This window comes from Syngnathus acus, chromosome 3 (assembly GCF_901709675.1).
Source record: "Syngnathus acus chromosome 3, fSynAcu1.2, whole genome shotgun sequence".
Taxonomy (NCBI): Eukaryota; Metazoa; Chordata; class Actinopteri; order Syngnathiformes; family Syngnathidae; genus Syngnathus; species Syngnathus acus.
In genome coordinates, this window is record NC_051089.1 from 2,720,870 (window position 1) to 2,736,144 (window position 15,275).

At 41.3% G+C, this 15,275-nt stretch overlaps 1 protein-coding gene across 3 annotated transcripts in view; it reads right to left on the bottom strand.

Annotated features, from left to right (window-relative positions):
- Positions 1–15,275, bottom strand: part of lrp4 (low density lipoprotein receptor-related protein 4) — a 54,544-nt gene that overhangs the window by 13,064 nt on the left and 26,205 nt on the right. For all 3 annotated transcript variants that reach the window (XM_037246512.1, XM_037246511.1, XM_037246513.1), the window contains exons 3-13: positions 8,848–8,964; positions 5,627–5,740; positions 5,431–5,547; positions 4,677–4,805; positions 3,446–3,565; positions 3,243–3,368; positions 1,967–2,092; positions 1,648–1,782; positions 934–1,059; positions 393–623; positions 116–272 (exon numbers count right to left, since the gene is read on the bottom strand). In XM_037246512.1, the coding sequence (XP_037102407.1) occupies positions 116–272; positions 393–623; positions 934–1,059; positions 1,648–1,782; positions 1,967–2,092; positions 3,243–3,368; positions 3,446–3,565; positions 4,677–4,805; positions 5,431–5,547; positions 5,627–5,740; positions 8,848–8,964 (1,498 nt within the window). The remainder of the gene's footprint in view (positions 1–115; positions 273–392; positions 624–933; positions 1,060–1,647; positions 1,783–1,966; positions 2,093–3,242; positions 3,369–3,445; positions 3,566–4,676; positions 4,806–5,430; positions 5,548–5,626; positions 5,741–8,847; positions 8,965–15,275) is intronic.

The following is a 15,275-nucleotide window of genomic DNA, read 5'->3' on the forward strand; positions in this document are numbered from 1 at the left end:
CCCGCTGTGGAACTGCACTACAACTGGGACGCATCCAGAAAGGATGGTGTGCACATTTGAAAGCATTTGCGGTGAATCATTTAGCATGTGTGTGTGTGCGTGTTGGAGCGCCTACCCCTCTATAGGGTGCAGCGCAATGGCCCGGGGCTTCTCCATGTTCTGCCACAGTAACACCTTGCGATGAGTCCCATCCAGGTTGGCCACCTCGATGCGGGATGTGCCGGAGTCTGTCCAGTACAATTTGTTGTGGATCCAATCAATAGCCAGCCCGCCTGTTTGAGAGAAAAGCGATCAATTTCAATATACTGTATATAGAAATGAATTTTTTTAGCGAATAGTTGCCATGACTGCATTGACAGGAACCATTGGAAAATAAGAACTGTGGGGCCCACCTGGGCTCTCCAGGCCCGTTGAGACGACCTCTTCCACATTGGAGCCGTTGAGGTTGGCTTTCATGATGCGGTCCAGCGTCACGTCCGACCAGAAAACCAGCTCTTGGCTGTGATGAAAATCCAGAGCGATGGCATTCTCAAGGTTGTTGAGTAGCAGCGTGTACTCGGAGCGGTGAGGCAGGACCTGACGGATATCGATTCGATTGGCAAACAACAGCACCGGCTCTGGACCTGTTTAAATAAACAAAACAGAAATAGGGGGATGAGAATGGAAAACCAAAACGGAAAAACAGCCTTGATGCCCACCCCCACTTAGTAAGTGGAAGGTTCATTGCATCTGACAGTGACTCAGTATTTGGGTTCTGCAACAGATTGATGGGCTGATGTACCAGCACTCAATTCTCACATCATCTAATCTACTCCAGACCTTCAGAATTTGCAAGCCCCGGAGCCAGCAAATGGATACAGTTACTGCTGAGGAAAATATAAACAAAGAGGTTTTTGCCCTTGTGGTGAAAGTTAGAGAAGAGTGCATCTTTACCCAGCGCCTTGCAGCTCCGCTTGTCAGGCCGCAGTTCATAGCCTTGAACGCACCAGCACTGGAAGCCGCCCTCGACGTTGGTGCAGCCCTGGCTGCAGTAGCCTTCTTCGGCACACTCGTCCACATCTGGAACACACAAACCGTGGAGGCGAAAAGAAAAAGGGAAGGGGGTGGGATGGAAAGCTGTCATAATAGAACATCTGGAGGGTTCAAAAACCATTCAAGGGTCATGACCTCGTAGCATGATAAAAGAACATGGAAGTCATCAAAGATGGATTTTTATGAGATGTGACTTACATTGTCTCATTTGTTAACTTATCACACAACTTTAGGCGTCCAAGCGAAATCACATGGGCTTTATCATATTGCATCATACTGATGAGCCCAACACGCTGTATTTTTCAAATTATAATGCGCATTTAAAATTTTCTCAAAATTGGCAGTGCGCTTTACATTATAAATAGTGCTATAAATAATAAAATATAGATATTAAAAATTAATAATAATAATTATAAATAAAAAAAAATAATAATAAAACAAACTATAATTTTAAATTGAGCTATTTTTTTCTCGCTGTTCACCACCTTGTCTCTCGGGTTTCAGGAATGTGTAATGATACACAATATAAGTAAACAACTGAGCAGTCATTGCTGTGTCAAAGATATCAATTGTGTCAACACGCACACGCGCGCACACACACACACAAATAAATACCCTGGCAGGATCTTCCGTCATCCATCAGTCGGTATCCGGTGTGACAGGTGCACTGGACCAGTCCTCGGACCATTTGACACTTCTGGGAGCACCCGCCGTTATTCTGGTTGCAGTTGCCGTCACTGGAGCGTGGACCTGAATGGTAACATTGAAGAATCACAAACATTGCAGACTCACTTGCTGTGTATACAAACATCCCAGCAGCCATATTCCACCTGGAGTATTTGTGTTTTTGAAATCCCCAGTTGGCCAGGATGCTACTTCCTTCTAGCCACGTTAGGTTGGCAAAGCTGAAGTAACTAAAACATGGTCAACTCACGACATTCATGATGTGGAAGTTCATCCGTCCCATCTTCACAGTCATTGACCTCGTTGCACACCTTCCTCTGGCCGATACAGCGCCCATTCCCGCACTGGAACTGGTCCGGGGCACAAGGTGACGTCTCTGCGGCGACACCAACAGGAACCTCATTTTATTTTGTGTTGACAAAACAAAGTTGTCATAAATGTTCCTACTGGGATGAACCATTTTCTCTCTTTGGCTCTTGTACTTCCATCCATCCATCCATTTTCTGAACCGCTTAGTCCCCACGGGGGTCGCGGGAGTGCTGGAGCCTATCCCAGCCGTCATCGGGCAGTAGGCGGGGGACACCCTGAACCGGTTGCCAGCCAATCGCAGGGCACACAGAGACAAACATCCATTTGCACTCGCACTCACACCTAGGGACAATTTGGAGTCTTCAATCGGCCTACCAAGCATGTTTTTGGGATGTGGGAGGAAACCGGAGTGCCCGGAGAAAACCCATGCGGGCCCGGGGAGAACATGCAAACTCCACACAGGGAGGGCCGGAGGTGGAATCGAACCCGCACCCTCCTAACTGTGAGGCGGACGTGCTACCCGAGCCGCCTGCTCTTGTACTTTTCCTTCTTAATTTTCAGGAAGCATATAAGGCTGTTAACTACATCAATTTAATTATATACAGTAAGCCCATCACTGAGTTAATTACTACATAGGATCATCATTAGTGTCTAATGAATTTACATCTATTTAAGTATACACAAAGATGTAGCAGCATAATGAATCAGTATATATCCAATTAAAAGCAGATTAGCTCATGTGCATATGTGATGTACATCGGGGATTGCATCGTGGATGAGTCATGTTTCCATACATGATTGTACAAAAATAACACTTCAATGATGTTTTGGCCCCCAAGCAATTGAAAGCTTTGAAATCCCCCTGCAATCTCCAGTAGCAAGTTACAGCCTGCACGAGGAGCGGCTCATCAACTACAAACAGGGAAAATAAAATGAAATAAAATTATATTAAATTAAAAATAAATATCATATATTTTACATTTAATGATATAAAAATAATAAATAAAATAAAATAAATTGAATTAAAATTAATCAATAACTACGTTATTTGTGCATGTCTCAAGTGTTTCCTGAAACAATTGGTGGGATTATAAACCCACAGAGACACTCAGGCTCAACTCAAAACACATTTTGGAGAGTTCCACTGTTGCCATGACTACAACTTAAATTCGTCCTATATTTAGCTTCTGACACGATGATAACAAGCACAGTCTCACCAGCTTTTTCACAACCCTCTTCGTCACTGCGGTCTGAACAGTCGTCTTCGCCGTCACATCGCCATGACAACCGGACACAGCGTCCTGTTCCGCACCGGAACTGGTCAGCTGTGCACATGGACGTGGCTGCAGAAGAAAAATGAATTAAGTGTGACGGGAAGCCGACCAACAGGGCAACGGTATGCGCAAATGCGGCTACTCACTGCAATTCAGCTCATCGGATTGATCGTCACAGTCGAACTCGCCGTCGCACCTCCAGCCCGCGTTGATGCACATCCCGCTGCTGCACATGAATTCGACCGACCTGCATGGCTGGTGGGACGCTGCGGGGCAAGCAAAAAAAAATCCAAACATACGTCTTGTTAAAATGGAAGACGAAGATTCAGCAAGAAACGAGAAAATCCTCACTGCGAAACTAAGTGACTAAGAGTTGTCTCCATTTATTGCGCAACTCCCTGCCTTCCTTCTCCAGATCATATATCACGACTTGCAATTAAAGATGGAAGAGATGCTCCAGCTGGCAGCAGATGAGGGCGGAGGTGGGAAGGCAGATTAAAGCGGAATCAAACGCACGCTTCCTAAATCATGGGCGCCTTTTTCTCTGACATGTTTTCTCCTGACAGCACGCGTCTGTTCCCCTTGAAGAGGGGGCCACAGATAAAGCTAGCGGCAAGAGAAAGCAAAAGAAGAGGGTGGAGAAAATGGAGGGGATCAAAACAGCAGGTGGGATACTCGATTGATCCCCTTTGACTTTCAGAACTTTGCAATGTAGCCAAAAGCAGTATCAGCGTTAGCAACAAGCGTATGTGCACATGACAAGTGGAAAGACAGAAACAGTTTTCCCCGAACAAAGAAGCCTTCATGTGTCGGGAGATTGTATGGAATGCTATGCGAGGATGTTTTATGCCTCGGAGGAATGCTTCCAGTATGTGTGCTCGACATTCTTTTTTTTTTTTTTCCTCGCTGCTGAATGAAATGGTTAAGTGTGGGATTCACATTGTAAAACGAGTAAAGCAGGCAGCGCCATTGAGAAACCTGGAACAGAGAGAAGCGTTTAGGCAGCCACGACCTTGGTGACACTCAAATGATGACGGCAAACCTTGAAGTCGTGCTTATCGCCGTGGAGATAAAAACATCAGACGGAAAACCGATGAGAATGTGTGCGTGTGCGAAAAAGTGAATGAGTGAGGAGGTGGACGAGAGAACAAACGTGCGTGTGTGTGTATTTGTGTGTGTGCGCGTATGTGTGTGTGTATATATGCCGGAACAGAACAGTCATTATGTTTTTAATAAACGAGTGAAACAAAGCTATACGAAATGAATAGAGCCCAATTTTTTATGCCGATTTTTGGCTGGAAAAAAAAAAATACTGACTACCTTACCAAGAAATCAGTCAATTTTAAAGTAATATATATAGAGTAGTGACTTTCTTACAGCAATCCGACTCATCCGACCAGTCTCCACAGTCGTCATCTCCGTCACAGTGGTAGATGTCCAGGATGCAGCGGCCATATGCGCACTGGAACTCTTCAACGCTGCAGGTGGCCGCCATCACATCTGAGGCTACTCACACATACGGGAAACAGATGACAGTATTTAGAAAGAGCTTTGGACTGTCAGGAGCATTTTGAAGTACTGTTAGAAATGAAAGACGATTGAAGATCATAATGCACAAGGTCCTTAGTGTCTGCATTCACTATTCATTCATCATCATCATCATCGGTTTAAAGTCCGCTTTCCAGGCGCCGCTGGGTTGGACTGAACACTAGAACAGTATTAGATTATTATATAATATACAATATTACTATTTGTTTTACACCGAAGGAGGACACACCTATACAGGCTATTTAGACTATTTGAATATTTTTGGGAATCTCAGCTACATAATTGGATGGGTAAATTGGCCGGAAAATAAATCAAGTCTAAGTAATAAATTCGTTTTTTTTTTTAAAAAACTTTCTTTTTTATTTCCAATTTCACGGATCACCTGTAATACCGCCACGGACCACTAGAAGGCCGCGGACCACCGATTGACAATCCCTGCACTCGAACATTCATTTCACCTTGATAGATGGGTTTAGAATTTCAATGGTTGCCAAATTTGAAGTAGGCTACTATACGGTAATAGAAAAAAAAACATTTGTTTCTTTGAGAAGAATTCGTCACTCTTTGGGGCCCAGCAACTTACGACAATTTGCCTCGTCAGACCCGTCCTTGCAGTCCGTGTCCCCGTCGCAGTACCAGTGTTCAGCAATGCAGCTGCCGTCAGTGCAGCGAAATTCCTTGTCTGAACATTTGCGCATGTCTAGAAAGACCCAAATGGAAAGTGTTAGCGCTCTTGAATCATGTGCTTACCAGACACGCCGGTGACTTTTTGTACCCACCGCACTGTTCGTCACTGTTGTCCCCGCAGTCGTTGTCTCCATCGCAGTGCCAGAGGCTGCGGATGCAGTAACCGTTTTGGCATTGAAACTCATCTTCCTCGCATTCTCGAGGAGCTGGAGAATGAGATTGCAAAATTGCATTATAGCGGACACAAAATGACACAGATTAATGTAAATTATTTATCGGGGTGGGGTTCCGTCGTCTATTAAACATAGTAGTTAAGATTGTTGTTCCACTTAAATTAAACCAACGATGTGATTTTTAAAAAAAAAAATCAAAATCAGAATGAAATTTGACTTTTTTTAAATTTTATATTTTAATTTTTTTTACTTTTTTTGTTTTAAATCTTATTTTTTTTCTACTTTTAATTTTGATTTGGCCTGATATCGATTGAGGTGTTTCTATGGAGCATTTGCTTTTTTTCATTCCAATTAAAATTCAGCGCTCAATGTAAGTGTCTTGCCATCCCCCCAAAAAAATATCTATGAATAAGCTCGACAAACATATTCAAGTGGAAAACAGAGCCAATTCTACAGAGTCTATCTCATCAAATTTATAGCCACGTTGATGCAATGTATTACTTGGAGAATTCATTTAAAACAAAAATCAATAAGCGGAATAATATCCCATTTGATTTATATGGAAACCCGGTTGAAATTTACAACTACCCCTAAGGCTCACAGCTTGATTTATGCCTTAATTGGGAACCCTGACTGCAATAGAAAAGGAAATGCAATTTCACAAGACAGTTAACCTTGAGACTGGACATAAAAGACGTTCGTCATCCGTGGCCTCTGCCTACATGAGGTCGTTAAGTAAAAAGTCGCAACTTTTGACACCGTGACTTTCACATTGTCTCTATTTTAAACCCTTTTCGCGAAGCCAAACTCCTCCATCTGGCTTTTTAATTAATCACACCCTTATTGATTAAAGCCCCGAATGGATTTTCAAAAACACAGTCTACAGTGGCTGCCGCTGAATCGATAGCAAATCCAAGCTTCGCCAGCCCGGAGGCAGAGTAAACCCGTTAGTCAAGGGGAACCAATGACGAATAGCTCAAGGCAGATGGCGATCTATAATTTATCATTGTTGTCCATGTATCTGTGTGTTTGTGTGATAGACAAACAGAAAAAGATAAAGCCAGAGCGAGGAACACGGAGATGTCGAGAGAGCAGAGATCTCAGCTTTGTTTGAGTTCTTTTAAGCTCCTGCTTCAAAGTGTGAGTCAACTGGGGACGCCAGTGACATGATACAAAGCGGTCCTGGAATGCGAGCAGCTGAAGGGCATAGCTCATAGATCTATGATATGCTATGCCCTGTGGAAGTGGCACAATTCTCAGAATTCAGATTTAGCGGAATGCGGTTCACAAAATCAGCACTCGGAAAATGCCGTCTTGTCTCCATGAAAATTAATGGTCGTAGGAAAAAGTCAATGTATTAAAATTGCAGTATAAACTTAAAATCCAAAACTAATTTGAATGTTTTTTAATCCATATTTGAAAAAGTAAAAGCCACTCCCCCAATGCTTGTGTTATTTGCTGCCATCAGCGAGGTAAACAAAGAAAGGTCAAAGGTGAACAAGCCCTCAAGACCCTTATCAGTCACCCAGCTGCCAAACGGCAAAGGGCAAAGGGTGCTCACTCATTACCTGGCTTCCTGAAAGTGTGCTTGCTTTTAATTTTTTGGTTCCCCCGGAGTTTTCTTTTTTTTAACGAATAGAATCACTGACAAACACACCATGAATAAAAATTCTCTGTTTGTGTGTGTGAATGTGACAGACTCTTTAGGTCACTGTCTCTAAATAATTGAATAAAAGGGAAAAAAAATGTGCGGAAGGGGAAAAAAACCAGGAAAAATGCATGAAATAATAAGTAGTTTGGGGGAAAATCTTTGCTGCAAGATAAAAAATTAAAAGCCGTCTCACAAAGGACAAGTCCATTGGCAGTCTTTGATGAGTGCTTGCTTGTCATTTTTTTTTTTACAAATTTCATGGTCTGCCTCCTTTAGAAGTCAACTCGGTAAATAATTGAGTTGCAAAGCGCAACAAAAGGCTCAAATACAAAGTGGCACTTACAGTTATATTCTACACACAAATAAGAGACGCTCGGTGCTTTTGCTGCTTTTGAATTGACATCATCGCAATTACAAATATTCAGGTGGAGCATAGAAAACAAGCTGATCGTTCAAAAAAGTCTTCTTTATTGCATCTTATGATAAGAAGAGGGGGAGACAATTTGTATTGATCTGTACTGTATGTGATGAAATTGGATTTTTAAAGGGCACTTAGTGACCCTTACTGCCATCAGGGGGAAAAGCACAAAGTGATTAAACTGAATCTTTACACGGACCGAGCGATCATAAATCGCTTTCTGTAATCAGGTTCATTTCCTCCAACGTTGAGGATGTTTAGTCAGTGTCCTCTACAGCTACAGTTCACCTTGCGCAACCATTTTATCAATATCAATGTCTGATGATTATATTTTTTATTATTATTTTTTTTAGCACATGACTCACTATCCTGTACACGCTGCCCAGCTTTAACATTCTGAGTCAATAAAAATCTCGGTCGTGTGTATTTTACAGCAGCCAATTCAAGCAACAAACTAGTTGGCCCGAAACGACTTCAACTCTGGGTGGTCTGTTGATACATAATTCATGTGGCCGGCATATTTCAACAGTTTATTCATCCGTCGGATGGAATTTATTGATATGGAGAAATCTTACCCATCTCAAGTTAACTTTTTCAATAAAAGTGGTTGCAGTGGAAACGCCACAAATTCAAAATATTGCTGATACAGCACAGCACCTAAATTTCACCAAGTTTTCAATAATACATTAAGAAATCTGTCGATGGTGTTTCTCATTTTGTGATGAATGGCCTCAAAATTTTTTTTTTTTAAATGAGGCCACATAAGCACAAGACAAGCTTACATACTGTTTCTGATGCACGCAGTTAAGAATTACTTTCACAGTTTCACTTGACTATCTATCTATCTATCTATCTATCTATCTATCTATCTATCTATCTATCTATCTATCTATCTATCTATCTATTCAGTCATTTATTTATTTATTTATTTATTCATTTGTCTATCATATCATCTATTTATATACTTTATTTATTCATTCATTCATTCATTCTTTTCTTTATTTATTCTTTTATTTATTTATTTTTGCAATCAGTGTGTATGCGCTTTGTAATATTTATACGAGCACTTACGACAGTCCTGCTCATCCGAGTCATCCTCGCAGTCGTTGTCGCCGTCGCAGACCCACGAACGTCGGATGCATTTGCCGTTGTCGCAGTGGAAGTCCAGTGGCGAGCAGGTGGGAAGCACTGCAAACAAAACAAAGCCAAACACGTCCGTTAGTGTCAAAGATAAACAAACGCTTACGCAGCGGAAATGAGGGTGTGTAGATTGCTGGAAAGGTTTTGCTTTTGTTTTTTTTTTAACTTCAGTTGTTGTTCTCTTCCACATGGTCACATTCTGTTAAAGTTCTGCATACAAGCTCAAGTCAACGCATTCCTGCGTAACTTCATATCCGTTCTAAGTGCAGCTCCTCACTGTCTAATGACTGGCTCTTTGTCATACGCAGACAGAGCTAATTTAATTACGGCCGGCCCAGAGATGGATGAAAGTGGGAGGAGGAGGGGGGGAAGCTGCTTGTCTTGCCACCGGCCCCGACTTGTCAATAGCAGATATTAAATATTGACCGGGCTTTGCAGACTTTATGAAAAATGCATGACGTCACCGAGCGAGTTAACCACCATGGCAGACAGGCAGACAACTCGGGGCTCGGGGAGTGAATTAAGTGTGTGTGTGTGTGTGTGTTGGGGCGTGGCGCCCGTCTCTCGGGTAAAGTAAAGCCCCACTGACCCACATACCCTTGCTTGGATTTTACATTATTCAAGATAACGGCGGCGAGACATCATCGGACAGAACTTGTTTGCCCAATCCCTCGACATTCTCTTCGCGTCTGATGGATGGAAATTTTCCATTAAGAGAGCAACGTGATTGGTGAGATAGATACTCTCTCACAAGGCACACCTTGTTGTTGTTGTTTTTTCCCCGTCTCAATATGAGGAGGATCCACCGGGGGCATCGTCGAATGGTTGATGAGCTCTCTTGCTTCTTTGATCCCGCTTATCAGACAGATTACGCTTAACTCAGATTTGCTACCAATGCATTCCTTCCCACTGAGACTGACAAATGTGCACACCCACGCACTCATAAAACCCTCATAACATTTCACGTTTCCCTTTGGTCGTACTTGAACGCATTCCGGGGAATCAACTGACTGTATTTGAACCTTTTTCTCTTTGCGATGATTGTGAAATCATTACCAGCAAGTGGTAAATTTGTTAAACCCACACACAATTCTTCAGGGTGAGGAAGAGGAGGAGACTCCGGGGAGTACTTTGCAAAACAAAACAAGTGGAAGGGCCTCATTTTAAAGCCTAAAAAAAAAACAAGACGGCAAAAGTTTGATGAAGTCGGAGGCTCGATGTAATTCTTGCCTGCTTTGCAACTAAATATTAAGTCTCATTCCCTTTAATCTATCTGAAGCATATCTGTTACGATAGCTTTGCTCACATCTAGAGAGAACTCAAATATTCATTCTTTGATGTTATATAAATAAGTATTGGCCTGCAAATTTGACTGTATAATGGAGCCATTTTTTTTATCATTTTTGGCCAGAGAAATGCAGCAACGCTATCGATCATTCATGTATGGTGAGAGAATTCAGCCGAGTAAAAAAAAAAAAAGTCTGTCCGCAAGTGTACGTGCTGGAAATGAAATGTCTGTGTGCATCTTTAAGTGGCCTTGAGCAGCAAGTTAATGGGGCGCTCTTTCCTGTAGAGCAGCGGAATCAAGTGCCTCTAATGGGAGCAATATATCTGTCTTAAAGCTGCTTATCACCGGGGCTCAACACATCAAGCCAACGTCTTAAGAAGTAAAACCTTGTGGAGAAAACAGATGTGGACTCCCGAGAATGATGGAGGAGCACAAAGAAGGAGGCGAAGGATTTTCAGGAAAGGTATGCTTTATGTGTCCGTCAAATGTCATTTCTTCTGCAGATGACTGTCATCTCCCATGGAAACCGTTAATCACGGCGGAATTATGTTATTCCACACACGGATTGAGGAACACATCCAACATTGTGACAAATATAATTTAGGGTGATGAGCTTCAATAGAATTGTTGATGATTAGTTTGAAAGGAAGAGAACTTGAGGAATTGCATGAATGAAAAATTGTTTGATAGGAATTAAAAAAACTTCCATTTTTGCCCTAACAAAGCTATTGAACATAGAACTGGTTTTTCAATTCCGTGTAATTAGGGTGGCTGCTATTATTGTTGCAGTTTTTTTCTGTAAATTAATTTTTCAAATGTTAAACTGATTTTTATTTTTTATTTATTACTATTTTTATTTATTTATTTCATTTTATTTGGTGGGGGCATTTTGTGCATACAGCCCCCGTTATTTTTATTTTATTTCATTTATTTATTTTATTTGGTGGTGGCATCTTGTGCATACAGTTCCCCATCCCCACCCCTCAAAAAAAAGTGCTCAACCGCAATGGAAAAAATTACCCGGAGGGCACTGGAGGCTGTTGTACTGCAGCCGAAATTGTTCCTGTGGGAATGATTGCTGCTTTCCAGAAAAGCCCGAAAATGCCTCTCTCCTTTGTCAATGTGATCTCTTCTCCTGTGCTTGGGCTTACTTGACACAGAGCCCTTATCTGATTCGAGACAGCTCAAGTCAGCAGCCATAAAAACTTTGACACTGGCAGGGCAGAGTAGAACTACCGGCTGAGTTTTTTTTCTTGGCAGAGTATGTGGCAGCGGCCCGTTTGATGTGTTTTATTAGACATCCTGGACTTCTACCAGCCATAAAAGCATTCATAAGTTTGATATGTGTATCTTAATTTCATTTACCTATTTGCATTACTAGCTTTACAGTTCAAAATGTTGACTCAGGTTTTGAGTCATCTGCTTATGATTATTGTAGAATTAAAAAGCATCCAAGTCATCAGACAACTGGATGAATCCAAATATCTCAAATGTATCATTCATAGTTTTGGAGCGTGAAATTGCAAAGCCAACAATCCCCTAAAACTGTGGCTGAATTCCGAACATTTGTGAGCTGAAGAGCCAGACCTTGCTTGCTCTTGGAGAGCAAAAAGCCAAAGCTGTCAAACTGTACTGATACTAGATCATGGCAGGAGTACAAAATTAAAAAAAAGTCTCTTGTAAGTTGCCAAGAGTAAAACCATCTTCTCCACCCGGATCATGTTTACTGGAGCCGATTGCTGTCATCTCAATTTTTTTCCCGATATTTTTTGGATACAATATAACCACTCAGGGGATGAATTAAGATATCAAATTGTTTCCATATTGGTGATCAAGAGTTCAATATTGGGACCCAAGTTGATGTGGTAACTTTATTTTGTTACTACATAGTTTGAACATTATTATTTTGTCTTTGTACTTTTGACCCATTTAGCGTTTCAAAATAAGGTTGGGCCAACTGTGACCAAAAAAAAACAGCACATAAGCACACTAATTATGTTTAAAATGAAAACAACATCCTAAATTGAAGAACCCGTTTTAAATCCGCTCAAACTAGCTTGTGAAAGATCTCCTTTCTAAGCCCGTATCAGCCTAGATTTTTCTTTTTTCTGTGCCAGCTTCATTTACTGAAGAGGCTGTAAATACTGAAAGAAGAAGTGGCGGAAAGAAAAACAGCCTGGACTAGGTTTGAGGAAAACGGAGGCATGTAGAGGACGAAGAAGAAGAAGGGAGGGGAGGTGGGGGGGATTATGCTAATGTTTCCAAAGCTTCGATCAAAGCTCGAGACAGAAAGACGTAAAAAAGAAAAATACAAGGCGGTAAGGAGATGGACGAGAAGGCAAACATGCTGAGCCAAGCAAGAAAAATTCCACCTTGTGAGAAAGAAATGAGAAAGTCTTGGATTAAAATAAGGTGAGAAGCATGATAAGGGGATGGCGGAGAGGATGCTGAGATGAGCTGATGGAGGTTTGAAGTGAGAAATTGACGTGACAGAGAAGGTGGGGATGGGGTCCTAATCGTCTTCATTCCTGCTTTTGGAGCAGTTGTGCTCCTGCTGGTCCAGTTGCTTTCTGATTGGTGCAGTGGTGGATTCCAGGACAGCGGGGTGATTTCTTATTTTTTGGTACATTGTCTACTTTTCCACATGTGGCAATGGTTCCGGGAGAACCACTTTACATTTTCAACATGTGTAGATATACTGCCATGAATTATTGCATATTTTGTTTCTAAGGAACACTTCTAAGGGACGTAATAGAAATATTTTAAGACGGTCTGAGTTTGCGTGAAATAATTGCAAATGTGGTCATTTATTTGGGAATATTTTTTTAATTTTAAAATATTACCACAAAAATAAGTTAGGAAAAGTCAGTAAAGTAAGTAAAAATAAATATTAAATATACATACATGTATTTTTTTTACAATTTTAAAAAATGTCAGTTAAGTAAATAAAAAATAAATATTAAAAATCACTATTAAATTAATTGCAAAAATTGGAAATATTTTAAAAAGCAAGCTATTGCACTCTTTAGAAAGAAACTCAAGCGTAGTCAGAAATCAAGTAGACTAGTGTCTTTTTCCCCATTTTTTATTTTTTTTATCTTCAACAGTGGTCCTCCTTGAATTGATGCTGCGAGTTAAACCCGACAGAGCAGTGTGTTTGCGCACGCACCCCCTCCACCTCTTCATAAAACGCTTTCTGCGTGGGGATTTTACTCCAGCGGTGATTTAAAACACCAGCAGCACAGAATGCTGGATCAGTACATTTGCACACACTTGGGTACTATATTGCGGTTGTTCATAATATGCCACAAACAAGCAAGGCCGCGTCGAAGTGGGCTCATATTTATAGCAATGCTTTCCAATTTGCGAGTGAAAGAGGCCACACGCTGTATTTGACATCCATCTTCTTTTGCTTTTATGTCCCCCCAAGCTGGAGCTGAAAGCATTTACACTTGAACATGCTCAGCTACTTTCACAGCGGGAATCCGAGCATAGCTCAAGGCCTGCTTACATCAGTGGAGTGTGACCAAAATAAATCCAAATCAATTTGAATGATGTGCAGAACGATGAGGGAGGTGCTGTAAAACTGACAAAGATATATAAATCTTGAACCATTTTTCAGTCACATATTCCGTGTTGAACATGGCGAGTCAGTGTGGGTTGTTTTGTTTTATAACATTGAACTTTGGAAAGAGTTCATGAAAGATAATCCAGATAAGAGATGGGAGACACACGCATTAATCAGTATCAGTTAGTTTGCTTGTTTCCGTTCTACAATGAGGGTAATTGAAGAGTTCAAAGGGACGTGCTGCTTATTTTCCGGAAGAATTTTGCTTGTGGCCCAAAGACAATGGTACACTGCATTAGTTTTACTTCCTCCATTTTCTCCAGGCTGTTTACTGTACAAGTCTGCCAAGATTGTTGTTTGCTTTTAGGACTCTGAAATCACTGCACCAATGCATAATAATAATAATGACAAGTGGTGCAGATGATGGATGGATGGATGGACGGATGGACGGATGGACGGATGGATGGATGGACGGACGGAAGGATAATAATGATAATAATAATAATAATAATGAACATGAGGCTAAATTATTACTTAAGTGAGGATGCCCATTATGATTTACAAGACATGTTTCCTTTCCTACTACTGTATAAGGTGACTGCAAGCTGCAAAGGCCATTTGCCATTTTCTACTCACCTTGAAACTCCATCAACTATATTAGTGTTCCTCGAGTGTCATTTGCTCTGTCTTTCACTTCAACGGACTGGCATGCCTATTAAATAGAAATTTAATGTCCTTTAAAGTCCCTCGTCAACTCTCCTTTTCGCCTTAGTCTCACTACGGCGATGAAAGTTTATCTGGAGGAAGAAGAGCCTCACGTCTATACTTGCGGAAACACATCGAGACAATTTCCATGTGATTCCCACGTTGTAATTAGATCCAAAGTTTACAAAAGGGAGCTTCATAGACTTCTCGTTTCTCCACATTCCTCCAGTGTGATGCAGAACAATGGGCACATTCTCTAAGAAATTTATTAATTGACATCAATGTATAAGTTCAGAAGAAAGTCTCCAGTCGTCACACAATTGCACTGTTCGAAATATGCTGAGAGGAGCCGTCTCTGTGTTTATGACTACAAATGTGTGTGTGTGTGTTGTCATTTTGGGTCTACACTCCCACGGTCACAAATGCCTGTTGTTTCTACTGAGTTACAGAAACTACTTTGTTTAAAGAAAAAAAAAATCAACCATAAATTTCATTTGATTTCCAGTAATCCAGTCCCGGAACAAAACAAGACTTCAGAGATCAAATATGTTAGCGTGGACAGTGTGAGCAGAATTATTGGAATCAACACTTTTATTTCCGCTACTGTAACTGGATCGTTTACTACTGAGGATTTGTAGTGGTACATACAAAATCTATCCACTCAAACTACATGGGGGGAGTACTGATCAAACTGTACTAATGGTTTGGAAAGGGCCCCCACCCCCTACATGCTTTGATATCTGTTGACTGCATCCATGTGTCTCCTCCAATAAGCATCGCACAACGGATCAATACGGC